This window comes from Ursus americanus, chromosome 32 (genome assembly GCF_024610735.1).
Source record: "Ursus americanus isolate L20-20 chromosome 32, mUrsAme1.1.p, whole genome shotgun sequence".
NCBI lineage: Eukaryota > Metazoa > Chordata > Mammalia > Carnivora > Ursidae > Ursus > Ursus americanus.
Window position 1 is genome coordinate 9,756,298 of NC_142158.1, and position 16,920 is coordinate 9,773,217.

The following is a 16,920-nucleotide window of genomic DNA, read 5'->3' on the forward strand; positions in this document are numbered from 1 at the left end:
ATGATCCCAGGGGCCAAATATATCTTCATATATTCCTTTAGTCCACAGAGGATTATTAAGAGCCCACTCTGTAGGTGGGGCTTTTCTAGATCCTCCTGATAATAATAACAGCAAATATTTACTATGTGCCAGCATCCTTCTAAGGGCTTCACATGTATTAATTTATTTGATGCTCACCATAACCCATGAAGTTGGGCCTGTTCTCATCTGCATTTTATATTAGGCACCAAGAGGCTAAATATCTGGCTCAAGATTGTTAGTAGCCTGAGTCAGGATGTGAACACAGGCAGGCCGGCCCCAGAGCCCATGCTCTGGCCAGTCAGGCACTGGTGACCATGACAGGGGAGATCCCTATCCTCATGGAGGAGAAGAAAACAGACAAGGCGATACGTGATGTTATTTTCAGGACTGATAAAGGCCGTAAAGAAAACCAAAGCAGGGTACGGGATAGAGTGACAAAAGGAAGGCTATTTTAGACAGCGTGATCAGGACAGCCCTCTGCGAGAAGGTGAAATCAGAATAGAAGTCTGAGGGGAAAAAGGGAATCGAGTGACTGGAAGGTCTGGGGAGAGAGTATTCCAGGCAGCAGGTACAAAGCCTCTGCGATGGGAACAAGCTGGGGGTGTATGAGGGACATCAAGAAGGCATCTGAAAGTGTGAGGGAGACATGAGCAATGGAGAGCCTTTGAGGATTTCTTAAGGACTTCAGATTTTATTGCCATGGTGCTATGAAGCCTCTGGAGGGTTTCGAGCAGTGGTATAACCTGCTCTAATTTTCCTTTTAAGAAAAGATCACTCTGGCAGTACATGAAGGATAGATCATTCAGGCGGGGGATATCAGGGAGGCACGTTAGAGGCTATGAGAGCAGCCAGTGTGAAGAAAATACAGACACTGCTTTATCTCAGGCCTTTAGGTCAAGGTCAGCTCATACCAGCATAGAGCAAGGCAGCTCGAGAAGTCGCCAACATCTCCTAAGCTACCTACGTAAGTGTTACACCTGGATTCAGGAAGTCTTAACAAGAAAGGGAAGTGAACAGCAACTTCCCAGTTGTTGACCTGTAATTGGCTAGAGTGAATGCTTTCATTTGTCAGAACCTTCCTGAGCAGGACTAACATCATCTGCTGCTCTCCTGGCGAACGGCCCTAGGCCTGCAAGTAGGCACACCTGTTCCCCACAGGCAAGGAAGGTGCTCTTGCCAGGCTGTCCTGGGGAGGGCGCCCTGGCCCCTACAGGTCCAGAGGGGGCAGCATTTGAGGCAGTTTGGAGTATGGATTCACTGGGGATGTCTAAGAACAAAAATGTTCTTGAAAGGGTGGTTTTAGCATTTCAAACGTGGAGGTGACACAGACAATTACATAAGAAATGGTGGCGCAGAGTACTCACAGGCACCTTTTCTAAGCAGTTTCTACTCTGTGCAACTTTATGCTAAAGGATAAAGCCAGTCTGTCTGGGAGACGCTTGCCAACATCTACATCAGAAAGTGCCAAAGAATTGAATCTGAGTTTATGCGAAATAAGGACTCAGGCTTCTTGTTTTTTTCCAAGTTCCATTGCTAAAGGATCCCATAAAATTCAACCACTGATGCCTGGAAAATGCCATCGTCCTAGAGTTTTCAAAATGACAACTCATTTACCTGTCACGATCAAAGTACACGCAAATACACAGATTGGTTTCTTTTTCTGACTATCCTATTATCTTTTCATGGCCTTCCTTAAAGATCATTTCCTAGGCTTGCCTGAATGTGGCAGTTATTCTGTTGCTAGATAACTGGAGAACTCAAGAAGGGTTATCAGAATCCAAAAAGTTATTCTAGAAGGGATTGTTTCATTACATTGGAAGACTTCTGAATGTGACATAAAGAGAAAACTACAGTATTTAATATTGCTTCTCTTTTTGAATCGTTTAGAGTCAAGCATGAAGAAGAGTAAGGGATGTATGTATATATACATACATGTATATATGCATACATATGTCATATAGTATGAGATGATATACTGTCAGCCGAGCTGGGGTATCTCCTGATGATGCTAAACAAGCCCTTTCCGAAAACACTAGGCAGAACTGAGGGAAATGGTAAGGGATTTCCCTTCCATACTTTATAAACAAATTTACTGCAAGTAAGAGAGACGGATGGAAGCAGGCTTATGGGGTGATTGTTGCTAAATCAAAGAAAAGTAGTGAAAAGGATGATTTTTTTAGAGGGTGAGAAAAGCAACTGAGAGCAGGCCACTTGGCCTCTGACTCTCTAATTAATTTTGCAGAAAGAGGGACATATCACACTACCCAGGAGACCACACTGCTGCAGATGTTCCAGGCCACCTCAGGAGAAAGAGAAAAACAAGCACCAATCAAGGTGATCCCTGGCACTTCTACAAGATAAAGACAAAAACACCTTCCAGGGTCCGTTATGGGGTCAGGAGCTATGCAGCTGTGTTTACACCATTTGCACCTGCAGATACACCTTCCACGTGGCAACAAAATTCACGTTCCCCACCAATGATCGTGTCTCCAAGGAAGGGGCAACATCACCTTGAATTATGATTTTAAAATACTAGGAAGAGTAGACTATATTTATGTTCTTTGACATATGTCAATGCATAAATGTGTAAATATATCTTACAGAGGGACAACAGTTTTAAAAAAGTTTCTCAGCCTTTAGTGAACGATGAGAATGCAGCATCCCAGAAGGAGGCATTCCCCGAGATTGTGGAAAGCTGGTATTTTCCTTTACGTTCTCCTTGAGTTCAGTAATGTAATAGGTCATCTTTGTGTTTATATGAGTAAAAGGAACAGTTTCATGACCCTGTGGTATAAACCATAAACACCAAAAGCAGTGATGGCCAATTAAGCGGGATATGTCAAAGTTTACAGCTCTTAATGAAAGACAGTACATCATCGAACCATCTTACCTGTCGACGAATTATTTCAAGGTCTCTTTTGGCTTTATTCACTAGGGCTTGAATTTCTACAGGATCCTTTACATTCTTATTTTCTCTGAAGGCATCTCTTATCCTCCTGACAGCGTAAGTTCTAAATGAATTCAGGAGAAAAAAAGAAAAAGTGTCAGCAGTCTGAAGCTGTGCTTTTAAATGAAATCAAAAGCCTTTCCTTACGAATTAACTGTCTGTATTCCCCTGTGGATAATCCACTTAGATCTTTGCTCTTGGGACAGGCCCATCTATTACTATTCTGGGATGACTAAGCAAACAGATTAGGGAAATAAATCTAGCACAAACAATTCACATATAAATGGCAAACTGCTACTGAACTGCTCCTTAGATTCCCGGTTCTTCAGTTATTCACGTCTGAGTTCTCTCCACTAACGCGGATAATTGAACCTTTAATGTACTGAGACGAAGCAAGAATTAAAAGAGGTGAAATGATGCACCGCATATTCATGCACCAAGACAGTGATCTATGCCCGACTCGGGTCAGCTCTCCAGTCTTGTCCCATCTTTTAACAGTTCATTCCTCTTTTGGAATATAACAGGTGAGAATCCTATCACAGTCGAGAGTGGAGATTACACCAAAATGCCTTCCTCCATCTTTTTTTTTTTTTTTAATTTATATGCAAGAGAGAGAGAGAGAGAGGGCCCACGCGTGTACGAGTAGGGGGAGGGGCAGGAGGAGAGAATCTTCAAGCAGATCCCCCACTGATTGGGGAGCTGGACTCGGGGCTCGTCCTACAACCCATGAGATCATGCCCTGGGCCGAAACCAAGAATCGGATGCTTAACCGACAGAGCCACCCAGGCCCCCCTACTTTCCTCCATCTTTAAATTGCCTACATACGCACATACAAACACCCTCTCCCCACCAATATACACTGCATGCAGCACAGGACAGCAGCTCAAGAGCATAGCTTTCAAATCAGACAAGCTTGGCTTTGCTCCAAGGTCCCACTGTTTCTGTGAACTTTGGCAAGATTCTTAACATAAGCCCATGTTTCCTCATCTGTCAAATGGGCATAATACCACCTACCTCTCAGGGCCGCTGGAGGATTCAGCTTTATCATATAACCCAATCAATGAAAACTCTTCTTAATACCTTAATGCATTAGGACTCCTCTTTCCTCACATCACAGCCTCACCTTCATCCCGCATCCTCAGGGTCACACACGGTGTGTGGACAGAGGGCAGATTGTCTGGACAATCAAGGGTCCTTAACCTGATGTACCCCCTATGCAGACAGTCATGGCCTTACTCCATGCCCTCCCCATGTATGCAAGACTGAAGACAAGAGACGAAGGAGGAGGAGTCCAAGTCAGTCACAGCAGACACCATTTTCTCCAGTCTTCTTATGATCTCAGATGGCCCTGCTTTTAACTTTAAACACCGGCTAAAGAATCCATGTGAAACTGTTAAAAACATCTGCACAAAGAGGCAAAGAGATGAAAGAAGGGGAATATAATTTCTTTGGGAGTTGGGAGTATGTTTGGGGAAATGGATATAATTTACTGGGAAAACTTGTTTTAGAGAAGACTACTTTTGTTTTAGGTCAAGTTTCTTACAGTAAAAAGAAATTTTAAATTAAAAATCCAAATGGCGTGTCCCTTTGTGTTTAAAAGCAAAAGTAGGGGCGCCTGGGTGGCACAGCGGTTAGGCGTCTGCCTTCGGCTCAGGGCATGATCCCGGCGTTATGGGATCGAACCCCACATCAGGCTCCTCAGCTATGAGCCTGCTTCTTCCTCTCCCACTCCCCCTGTTTGTGTTCCCTCTCTCGCTGGCTGTCTCTATCTCTGTCGAATAAATAAATAAAAATCTTAAAAAAAAATAAAAGCAAAAGTAAAATGAAATCTTGTGCCGTTAAGAATTGTGATGAAGAAAGGCAGACACTTTGAGGATGTAAGCCACTGGAGAGACGTTCATCTGAACCCTCTCTTGGTGAACCAATGGGAGTACTTGCAGAGGTGCTCCTGGGTGCTCAGGATCAATCTTGGGGTAACCACGACCGGAAACGGAATCCCTAAACTAGCAGACACTATGTAACAACAGCGGCTCCTTCATTATGAAGGCTTGGAAAGGAGTTTTACTAGTAGGCTCTATCAGATATCCTCTTCCTGTAGAGCTGCTAATCTAACAAGATTTTAGACAGTAGCCAGGAAAGCTAAAAGCAATTTCTGGGGTAGTTTCTTGCATAGTATAACATAACACAGTATCACTGTCCTTCTTCACACCCACATATTCAAGACAGTTTCTTTGTTGGTGCTGATGGGAGCAGAGGGGACACTGTAATTTAATTCTAGTATTCTGTTCCACATGTAGACCTGGTTTTAGAACAGGAATTTCCCACAGGGAGTCATCCATTGTTTTAGTTCTTCACTCAGGTTACTGCATGGGCTTTCTGGAAAAATGAAATGGTCAATAGAAGTCGTTACTGAATTCCTTTTTCTAGAAGCCAGTGACTAGCCCAGAATAGCTAGCAAAAAAAGAAGTATGGCTTGGAACATGAAGTCTGAAGTTTTTCTAAAGTTTAAGGAAATCAGAAAATAACTTATGGCACTCAACGATTTCTATCAACTGAACTGAAGGTCCAGTCTTTTACATAGTCAGCTGTGTATTCTTGTTGTCTCCCCAGATCTCCAAAGTCAACACCTAATGGAACAAAGTTCCAGATGTTTGAATTAAATGTGTCTAAAGCAATCAGAAGTTGTCGTTCCAAATATGAAGGCACCTCTAACGTGAATGATGTGATGATGGCTATTTCTTCTTTTTCTTGTTCCTCCTCCTCCTACAGCGTCTAAAACACACGTTTTTTTCCTTTGCCCCAGGAGAGGTCACTGCAGTGGCTCAGAACCATACAAGTAATTACTACTGCATGAACAATTTTTCAGTTGTATGAATTATTTCTTTTTTATTAAATAGATTTTTAAATTTTAAGGGGGGGAGGGGCAGAGGGAGAGGATCTTAAGCAGGCTCCAAGCCCAGCGTGGAGCCTGTCGCAGGGCTCGATCTCACCACCTTGAGATCACGACCTGAGCTGAAGTCAAGAGCTGGACACTTAACTGACAGAGCCACCCAGATGCCCCAGTTGTATGGATTATTTCAAATGATCATAACTTTGTGAAGGTAATCACAAATCTGCCCGAACCTTCAAATTTCGTAGGAGAGGGCTAACCACCAATTGTTTCTGTTCTGCCCCCGCCTGGCTTTTATCCTTTGCATTTTTTCTGCCACTACAAGGGAAACCATTTATCCTTGAACACATTCTGGCTATTGGCCTCTTGACCCTATCACTGAGTAAGAACATTTCAAAGAAAAATGTGCAGAGGCTGCCATGAAAATGTGCAGCTGCCGCACAAAATGCCTTGCCTCAGGATGATCCTAGAATGAGTCAGATGCTGTCTGAAATAAGGCATGAAAAATTAACAAATCAAAGGCAACACAATAGCAAGAGCCACCAACTCGAGAAAGCAGACCACATGCACAGAAACAGCAAGGCTATGCTGCTCATACAGTCACCGCTCCTTCTACCCTCCCGAAGCTTTGCCCAGTTTCTTCATGCTTCTTTGTGCAGATTTCCATTTGGCTTTTCTTCTCTACCCTGGCCTTTGCCCTTTGGTCTGCCATGAGACCTCCGAGTGTACACAGGCTCTACTGACTATTCTTTCACCACTGACGGATCAAACTCCTTTATGAGATTCTTCCACGTATTATAATTTCCCAGCGGCAAAATCAACAGCAGACTAGTAATGAAAGCTCTGTAGTGCCCGAGGTCTTGCTTTACTTTCTTCCCTTCCAATGCAGGCCCTAATAAGCACAGCATTTGGAGGCTCACACTGGTTGTAGCATTCAAAAGGTGCATTTGGGAGACAAGCTGATATAATACCCCTCATTTGTGTCATCCTTCATCACCACCCCACCCCACAGTCTGGTTTCTCTGCTTATTCATCCTGTAAAAACGTCGGTGCTTTTTCTTTCTTTCCCCAACCCCAAGTATCTCAATAACAAAACAACCTGACCCTTCTTTTAGCCTCTCTGGGACAAACTCTTTCAATTGCTTGGTAGGACATGTGCTCCATCTACTTGCCTTAACTCAAATGTGTCTTGCCTCTGAAGACAGTGCTTCTTTATAACCATGAAGAGAAAGCTGCTTAATTTTGCCACGCCTCCAGATTCTATGGGATTGAGAGGAGAGTGCAGTGTGTTCTGGGATCCTACTACTGCTTACGGGTCATCGGTTAACCCTTACACATCTTTGAGGCCAAGCTACCTAACGAAATCACATTGTATGCCTCCATGACATTGTTGTCTGCTGACTTCTTGATGTTAAGTCTCAAGACTCATCAAGGCTTAATATCCAAATGGCACTCAGTGCATTCAGCTACAAAGTCTTTCTCTAGTCCATGCCTGCTTTCTGAGTCCCAAATCCATGTAACCCGATTGTCTTTTGGACTTGCCAACACAAGACACCCCTATACCTCTTACAGCTTCTTGTACTGTACACTTTCAAACTGGTTACCATCCTCTTTCTTCCCTGGCCCCAGTGGCCAGATTTTCCTTTTCATACAGCTAACTACCTAAGTCAGACATTTGGGGATTCATCCTAAATTCCCTCCTTTCCCTTAACTCCTTATATTCAATCAAGAACAATATTTCATTGTTTCAACCTTTTATATCTCTTCTGAATCACCTTCCACTTCTCCAAACCTTCAGCCCTAATCTTGGTTCAGGTTCTCACACTAATGCAATAGCCTTGGAATTATGGCATAGATAATATACAATAAAATGGATACTAACAACAAGAGAGAGAAAGGTCAAGGACCATTTGAAGGTCATTAGTACTCTGGGTGGATAACAGGGTGAGGGACAGATCAGAAAGCTTCCTTCTTATGAATTTAAGTACCCACTAGAATATAAGCCCCACACAACAGGGACTTTTATCTTTCTTGTTTACCACTGGATATAAAGTGACTGGCTCAGAGACTGTACTCAATAAATAGTTAAGGAATAAATAAATTTCTCAAAATACTAGAGGCAATATTAAAAAGATCTTTAGGAAAAAGGCCAATAATCAATAAGGAAAACACAACTAAGAATATGAAACTGAAAAGGAAATAGAAGGAAAAGGGTTTGCAGCACAAAGATTGAAATCACCTCTGAGAGGTAGTGGTTACAAAGCGTGCACTGAGAATTCACTGAAGAAATATGTACTGAATGCCTATTACGTAAGTACGATGCTAGGGCTACAGTGGAGAGCAACAAGGTTTTGGACTCAGGGACTAGACAGGAAATCTACACAGAGATGAAAGAGGAGGTAGAAGTCATTTAAAGGAGAGTTTTGGGGGGCAATGGAACAGTTCTTAGCTTGATTGGGGTGGTGTTTTCATGACCTCTACATTTGTCAAAACATTGAAATTGTACACTTAAAATAGATGCGTTTTATTGTACGTAAATTATTTCTCACTAGGGTGACTTTTTAAAAAAGGTTTTTATTTATTTGAGAGAGAGAGAGAGAGGGCACAAGTGGGGGTGGGGTGCAGAGGGAGAGGGAGAAGCAGACTCCCCACTGAGCAGGGAGCCTGATGTGGGGCTTGATCCCAGGACCCTGAGATCATGACCTGAACTGAAGGCAGACACTTAACTAACTGAGCCACCCAGATGCCCCTCTCACTAGGGTGACTTTTAAAGAAAATTGAAAAAATAAATAGTATAGGAGTTATATTTGTCCACTTCTAAGAAAAGCCAAAAGACACCATCAAAGACTGCAATGCTAGAGAATGATTATGTACATGGCTGAAGCAGAAATTAGTGCTGTATTATAGAAACCAGGATGGAGGACAAACTGGAAAATCAAATCTGAAACAGAAAAATTATGTAAGTTGATGAGAAATATGTAAGAAAAAAATTAAGCTTCAGAACAGGGCAAAAGTATATAACCTCTGAATAATAAGTGTGAACAAACTGAACTGGGTAGGTAATTAAAGTCGTAATGGAAGAAAATGTCTCAGGAGTGATTACAAAACATTGAGAAGACTCACTGAGATTTAACAACCACAGGACAATGTCCAGATATTTACTTATAAAGCCCTGACGTCCAAGGTCAGAGAAAAAATACTTTAAGAAAGGATAAAGAAAAACCCTGAAGTAGGTAATAAGAGAATGGAATATAGATAAGTATATTCTCAGACTTCTATTCTCAAAACTGCAAAGAAAAAGGCTGCTCTCCACAGTCATTTGCTGTCTTGAGGGCCCAAAGGGGTAAGAAAATAATATCTATGATAGATGGCACAAGGACCATACTTAGGACACTGTGCTAAGGACTGGATATACGTGATCTCATTTAATCCTCACAAACTGCGGCTCAGAGAGATTCAGAACAGTGAGGCTGAGATTACATGCCTAGTAAGTGGCAGAGTTGGGTCCTGAACCCAGCTGACTACAGTCTGTGATTTTCAACTCTAAGCTATGCCTCCTCCAGAGGTCAATAAACTCCATCCAAATTTTGATAAGTACTTGGTGTAAGCCAAGTTGTTAATCATTTGAAAAGGCCTTTAAAAAATTGTCTCTTGCATCACAAAGCTTAAAAAGATCATCTGGTCTCTCAAGCTGCTTCAAGTGTTCCTACAAATAGTTCAAGCACCAAGAATGTTTTATGAAAAGACAAGTAGCTGAGGGCATTACGAGGGAAAGAGCTATTGATATAAGCAGCAAGAGTGAGTGAGATACTCGAGATCGTTTTAAAAAGGCGGACAGTGAGCAATAAGAAGAGCTGTGGAGTGAGGAGGTGAAGTTACTGTCAGAAAACCGACTTCGGAGACCAAGGCTTCTTAGTCTTGGGGCAGCTGTAAATAAAACCTACCACATAAAATCTCTGTTAAAATCCCCTAGTGGAGGGCGCCTGGGTGGCTCAGTCAGTTAAGTGTCTGCCTTCAGCTCAGGTCCTGATCTCAGGGTCGTGGCATCGAGCCCCACATCAGGCTCCCTGCTCAGCGGGGAGTCTGCTTCTCCCTCTGCCGCTGCCTGTCTTCCCAGCTTGTGTTCTCTCAATCTCTCTCTCTCTCTCTGAAATAAACAAATAAAAACCTTAAAAAAAAATCCCCTAACGGTTTTCCATTATCTTCAGGATAAGGGTCAAATGCACAGACGGTACATTCCGGCTCATCTCTCCCACTCCATGAAGCACCCCTTCCAGCATGACCACCAGCTCTGGCCATATGGGAAGACCTGTAGTGTCCTCAGGCCTCACTCTTTAGGCCTGCTGGTCCTCCATATGAGGAGTGTCTTCCCCCAGCCTGACTTCTTGGCTAACTCCTACTCGTCCTTAAAGACCTAACCCAGTTAGAAACAAATATGACAAAAGATTAATATCCTTAGCATATAAATAGCACATATAAATTGAGTGGAAAAGACATTAGGCCCACAGTAAATAAATGAGTAAGAGTCCAGAAACAATAATTCACAAGAGAGCACAAAGAGGGACTAAATTTAGAGAGATAAATGGACAGAGATACATGAACGTTCAGCTTCAGTCATAATCAGAGGAATGCAAATTTAAATAAGGTACGATTTTCTGCCATCAAATCAGCACAATTTAAAAAAAAAACAAAACCCCAAAGGGTCTTTACATCCTGCTCTAGGAGTGTGAACTCTACTTCCTGTAGCACAGTGATGTGCAATAAAGTTGATAATCGTTTATCCAGTAATTCTACTTTAAGTAATCCTACAGAAATAACCTGAGATATGCATGATGATGTATATTGAAAGATGTTCATTACAGAACTATTTGTAAGCGTTAAAAGTAAAAACAACCCTAAATGTTCAACAATGGAGAAGTGGCTACATAATTTATGAAATTATGCTTTTAAAATCAATGTTTCAAAAAACTTAAGGTCCCAGGTGCAAAAGTCAAAGGTATTAAAAAATGTAAGGAGAAAGATCAGTCTCCCTCCCAGTTCTTCTCTCTAGATGCAACCACAGAAGTTTCTTATTAGCCTCTCAGAGAATAGATTCTTGTTAAAACTCCTGCATTTTTTTTTCCCACAAGTGGCAGCATCCTAAGCATACTGTGTACTTATAATTCTTCAATTAAAATGTACCAGTAAGCATTTCATATCAATACAAATGAAGCTGACGCATAAATGGCTGGGTCATATTCCACTGTATGGATGAATTAGGATTCATCTGGCCAGGCTTTTATTAATGCATATTTAGTTATATATAATCCTGCTACTACCAACAATGCTGTAATTAATCAATATCCTTGTAGCATCACGTATGTGTGTCTGCGAGACCAATTCGGAGAAACAGAACTTGTAGGGCAAAGGGCATGTGTATTTATAGCTTTAATAAAATATTGTCCAAATTCTGTGTAGAGGTTCCACCAGAAATGTATAAGGGCGACTCTTTCCTAACACCTTTGCCAAAACAACGTGTTATCCAAATTTCTGATCTTTGCCAATATAACAGGTGAAAACAGTATCTCATTTTATTTGAAAAATGCTTTTGTTGAGGTATAACATATAAATTATATTGCTTTCATGTGTACAAGATAATTTGATACCTGTATACACAGTGAAATGATCACCACAATAAGTCTAGTTAACATCTGTCACCATAAAAAATGAACTTTAAGGACTTACTCTCTTGGCAACTTTCAAGTATGCTCTACATTATTGACTAGTCAGCATGCTGTACATTACTTCCCCATGACTTACTTATAACCGGAAGTTTGTATCTCTTGACCCTCTTCACCCGTTTTGCCCAGCCCTTTACCCTTTGGCAACCACCATTCTGTTCACTGTATCTATGATTTTAGTCATGCTTTGTTCGGTCATTTGGTTTTTCAGATTCCACATGTAAGCAAAATCATTTGGTATTTGTCTTTCTCTGTCTGACTTATTTCCCTTAGCATAATAACCTCAAGGTTTGTCCATGTTGTCAAAAAAGGTAAGATTTTATTCTTTTTTATGGCTGAGTATCATTCCATTGTATGTATATGTATATATATTTTAGATATATACATATATATATACACATATATACATATACTTTATATACACACATACATACACTTTACATACACCCCCCCCCCACATCTTTGTCCATTCATTCATCCATTGATGGACACTTAGGTTGTTTCCATATCTTGGCTATTATAATGCTGCAATGAACACAGGTGGGTGCATATATCTTTCTGAATTAGTATTTTCATTTTCTTCAGATATATTCCAAGAAGTAAAATTGCTGGATCATATGGTATTTCTATTTTTAATTTTTTGAGGAAACTCCATATTGTTTTCCACAGTGGCTACACCAATTTACATTCCCACTAACACTGCATGATGATGGTTCCCCTTTTCTCCACATCTTCACCAACACTTGTTATTTCTTTTCTTTTTGAGAATAGTCATTCTGACAGGTGTGAGGTGATATCTCATTGTGGTTTTTGATTTATATTTCCCTGATGAGTAGTGATGTTGGACATCTTTTCCTGTGTCTGTTGGCCACCAGTATGTCCTCTTTGGAAAAATGTCTATTAAGATCCTCTGCCCATTTTGGGGGAATGAAGCTGACCACCTTTTCACAAGTTTATAGCCATTTATATTTCTGTTTATATTCTTTATCTTTTTTGAATCAAATGATTTGTCTTTCTGATTCATTTGTAAGATCTGTTGTGAGGAGTTGAAATGCTCTCCCAGTTTGTCATTTGGCTTTATGGTGTCTGTGTGTTTTCGTCATGTAGAGATGTTTAGTTTTCATGGAGTCAAGTGTATCAATTTTTATGGTATGGCTTCTGGGTAAATTATCATATGTACAAAAGACTTCTCTACTGTGAGATCACAAGAAAACATTCACCCATGTATTCTTGAGAATCTTTATGGATTAGTTTTTTGTTTCACTCTTTCTGGAATTTATTTTAGTGGAAGGTGTTGAATATGATTCTAACTTTAGCCTCTAAGGGTAAGTTTTTTAAAATGAAGGATATAACTATATACTCAGAATGACCTCAATTGTGGAATATATAGGCACAGAAAAACTAGAAGGAAATACAACAGCATGTTAATAATAATTACTTTCGGTTACTGGAGTTTATGCTTTCTAAATTATTACAATAACCATAATTTCCTCATAATTTTTAAGTTCCTAGTGACATCATAAAATCAGTAATATACTTCAAAATAAAGAAGAGTCAGCAATAGAGAAGGCTCAATTTGCGGGAGAAGAGATTGGGTCTTGGATCTCTGGTGAGAACATCCAGGCTGACAATAAACTGGAAAGTCACTGATGAAGATGAGTGAGGCACAACCAGGGGGTTAGATGTGATTGCTCAGAGGAAAGCAGTAGGATGGGAAGAGAAGACAGCTCTGGAGACACAGTAAATATTTAAGAGTAGGCAGAGGGAGTCAGAGTAGAGGCAGCAGAGACAGGAGACAAGAAGGCATACTTTATACATAGAGAGTAAATAAGATTGTCACAAGTCCTACAAAGGATAAGACAAAGGCTGAAAAAGGCTCCAATGAAGTAAGCAGTTAGGATGTTATTAGTCACTTAACAATTTTTTTTAAAAAAGATTTTATTTATTTATTTGAGAGAGAGAGAGTGAGCAAAAGGGTGAGCACGAGAGAGGTGGAGAGGCAGAGGGAGAGAGAGAAGCAGACCCCTGCTGAGCAGGGAGCCCGATGTGGGGCTGGATCCCAGGACACCTGGGATCATGACCTGAGCTGAAGGCAGATGCTTAACCAACTGAGCCACCCAGGTGCCCCTACAAATGTTTTTTAAAAGATTTTATTTATTTATTTGAGAGAGAGAGAGAGAGCATGAGTGGGGTAGGAGCAGAGGGAGAGGGAGAAGCAGACTCCCTGCTGAGCAGGGAGCCCAGTGAGCCGCTCAATCCGGAGACTCCGAGATCATGACCTGAGTTGAAGGCAGATGCTTAACAGGCTGAGCCACCCAGGTGCCCCAACAACTTTAGCAACAACAACATCAGCATATACTTATCAACTACAACGCAGTAAATGTATAGAGGAAAAAACCCCTAAATTCTTGGAAATACACTCATAAATAATAAGCCTAGAAAAACTTCATCATGTACTAACAGAATATTTTTAAAATAATGAAAAAGATTATGCATAAATTCTTCGGAATGAGGTCAAAGCCATACTTAAGATGAAAATTAATGGCTTACATAGCCTAATTAGTAATAAAATAAAAGCAGAGTTTAATAAATTAACAATATTTCCTAACATTTTAAAAAAGATTTTATTTATTTGAAAGAGAGAGAGTGCGTGTGTGCACGCACGTGCAAAGGGAGGGGCAGAGGGAGACAGAGAATCTCAAGCAAACTCTGCGCTGAGCACAGAGCCCAACACGGGGCTCAATCTCACGACCCTGAGATGGTAACTTGAGCCAAAATCAAGAGTTAGACGCTGAACTGACTGAGCCACCCAGGTGCCCCTTTCTTAACATTTTAGAAAAGGCAAAACAGTATCCCATAAGAAAATAAGAACAAGGTCTTTTTAAAATATGTCAAACAAATTAAAAATGAAAAATAAACCAGTGGAATTAGCTAAGCCAACTGAGTTTTTTTCTTTTACGTTATGGTTTCTGGGATATGCTTCAGAAAACAAAATTACGAGGAAAAAGAGTAAGGAGTATTGGAAGTTTGAGAAGAGATCATTTCAGAAAATGAGACCATGTGTAGACTCCAGAACTTGCAGAACAATGAGAAGGGGCCAGCTGAGGCTGGAAACAGCCAGAATGGTGGTACCAACTTGTCAAACACAGTGATTCTTCTTTTTCTCCGGCTGTGGTTGGTTGCCCAGGTCTAGTTATGGAAAAGACAGATGTTTGAGGAAATCTATACTTGTAGGTTTGACAGATGAGAGTAACAGAAGGGCAAGACAGAGAGTGAGAGACAGAGAAAAGAGAAAAACGTCCCAGGGCTCAAAGCAGGTGGTGCTAGGAATTTCTTCCCCTGTGGCATGAACTTCTGAGAACCCCAGCTCGGAGAACTTAGGCTATCACCCCACTCAGCATGCCCTTAGTGGGATTTAAGTCCTAATCTAAATGTCCAATAATAAACAGTCAAAGAAATTACGGTAAATTAATGGACTATATCTATTAAAATAATAAATGTGAAAATTATGTACAAATGAGAAAAAAATATATTTCAAAAACACTCTGACTTTAAAAACAATTTCCTATAACAACAGATTTTCAGTAGGTTTCTATGGAGAACTGTTTAAAGTAAGTCTCTTAAAAAAACAAAACAAAACAAAAACTAATAAAATAACAGAAAGAAGGAAAGGCGCCACCATCCTGTAGCAGATATTCTGAACCTCAGGCCCCAGAGGCAAAGTTTACAAGCATTCTGTCTGGGTTTCGTTTTTGGTGCTTAAAAACATTTAATATCTTTAACCTATAATTCATCAAAATTGAACTTGTAATTATCACTTGGATCCTTCCTCACAGCCGCTGACATTTTGTTGCAAACGAGATTTTTCAAAATGTAAACCAATTTATCAAAGTAAAGGCCACCCATAGAACTGTGGTCCGGCTTTCTGCAGTAAGGCATACAGATCAAGTAGTGGGGAGGTCCTGGCTTCTCTTTTATTTGGTTTTAGACACAGCTGTTTAGACAGTGCAGAGCTGGCGGCTAAGGCTTAGACCCGCTGTCCGTTCTTCCCATATTCCTGGCCTGTAAGATGAACAGGTCCTTCATTTGTGGAGTCCTGCAGCTACTCTTGTTAGGGGAAACACAAGATAATACTCAAGTATTAATTGTCCTCACATTCACAAATCCTCCTCTTATGGAACCGGCCATACCTCTTTTACAAGTTATCACTGTGGCACACTGGCTCTCTGTGCAGGGATAGGGCTTTCTGGCTCTGTTTCCCCTTGCATGTACCAGAAATGAGCTTGACCTATACCACAAAAGCAAGTTCAAGTTTTCATTATGTAATAAGGGATAAAAGTCAGGCTACAGAATACAATTTTAAATATTTTATTTTAAATTATAGTGTGAACTAGCCAGTGTAAGACATGACCTTTAGATGATTTAAAATTTATGGAGAATAACTATCCACACTTAGAATATCCAATTAATTACTTCTGGATTTTCCATCTTGGCGGGGGTGGTGTAAAGCAGGAATGATGGAAATTCCTCTTGGTCATTAAACTCAAATGTCTTCATTAAAATTTCCTATCAGTGCTGCTAAAAAAGAGCCAAATGAAATGCCTTGTTTTATTTTCTTCCTGCCATCAGACACCATCAACAACAAATGAGCAAAGAAGGAAAGACAAGAGGGAACAAATAAGTCACCTAGCTCGTGCTCAATGTATTATTAAGGATAATTCACGTACCAAAAAACCCCCAAAAATGCAGAATGATTTTCCCTCCCCCTTCTTACAACGTATGAAACAGCAGAATATTTGCTGGGCTATTCAGAAGGAAAGAAAAATCTACATAAAGATATTCCAGGTATATAGTACCCATACTCATCCGAAGGAAAACCAGAAACCAGGAGACAAATAATAAAGGTGTCAGGTCCCGCAATCATGGCTGCAAAGTACAGTCAAAATCCTGGTGAGCTTCCCCTGAGTATCCTGGCTTTGGAAAGGACAGCAAGGGACAAGCTGGGTCTCAGTTCTCTCAATCCCTGCATACTGGATTGAATCTAGGGTGAGGGAGGCCATTAACTAACTTTACTTTGCTTATTTGGAGTTAAGGGGTTCTGAACGCTATATGTAAATTTATGCAAATGAAAACATTAATCACAGCCCTAGATTTACTGACAAAATGGTAGCCCTTTCTCCCTTTGGAGAGATTTAATTTTGCTTTTCATAGAGAAAAGGCATCTCTAAAGTCTTGTGTAGTCTAAAAATTCTATGAATTTAAAAATTCAATTAACCTCTGTGTCTCCTGGGATGTCATAAGCAGCATGAGGCATGGAATACCATGCACTATAATTTTGATCT

At 40.6% G+C, this 16,920-nt stretch overlaps 1 protein-coding gene across 3 annotated transcripts in view; it reads right to left on the reverse strand.

The window, feature by feature from the left end:
- The window catches only part of LYRM4 (LYR motif containing 4), a 158,492-nt gene that overhangs the window by 115,306 nt on the left and 26,266 nt on the right, over positions 1-16,920 (reverse strand). For all 3 annotated transcript variants that reach the window (XM_045811633.2, XM_087857915.1, XM_087857916.1), the window contains exon 2: positions 2,912-3,032. In XM_045811633.2, the coding sequence (XP_045667589.1) occupies positions 2,912-3,032 (121 nt within the window). The remainder of the gene's footprint in view (positions 1-2,911; positions 3,033-16,920) is intronic.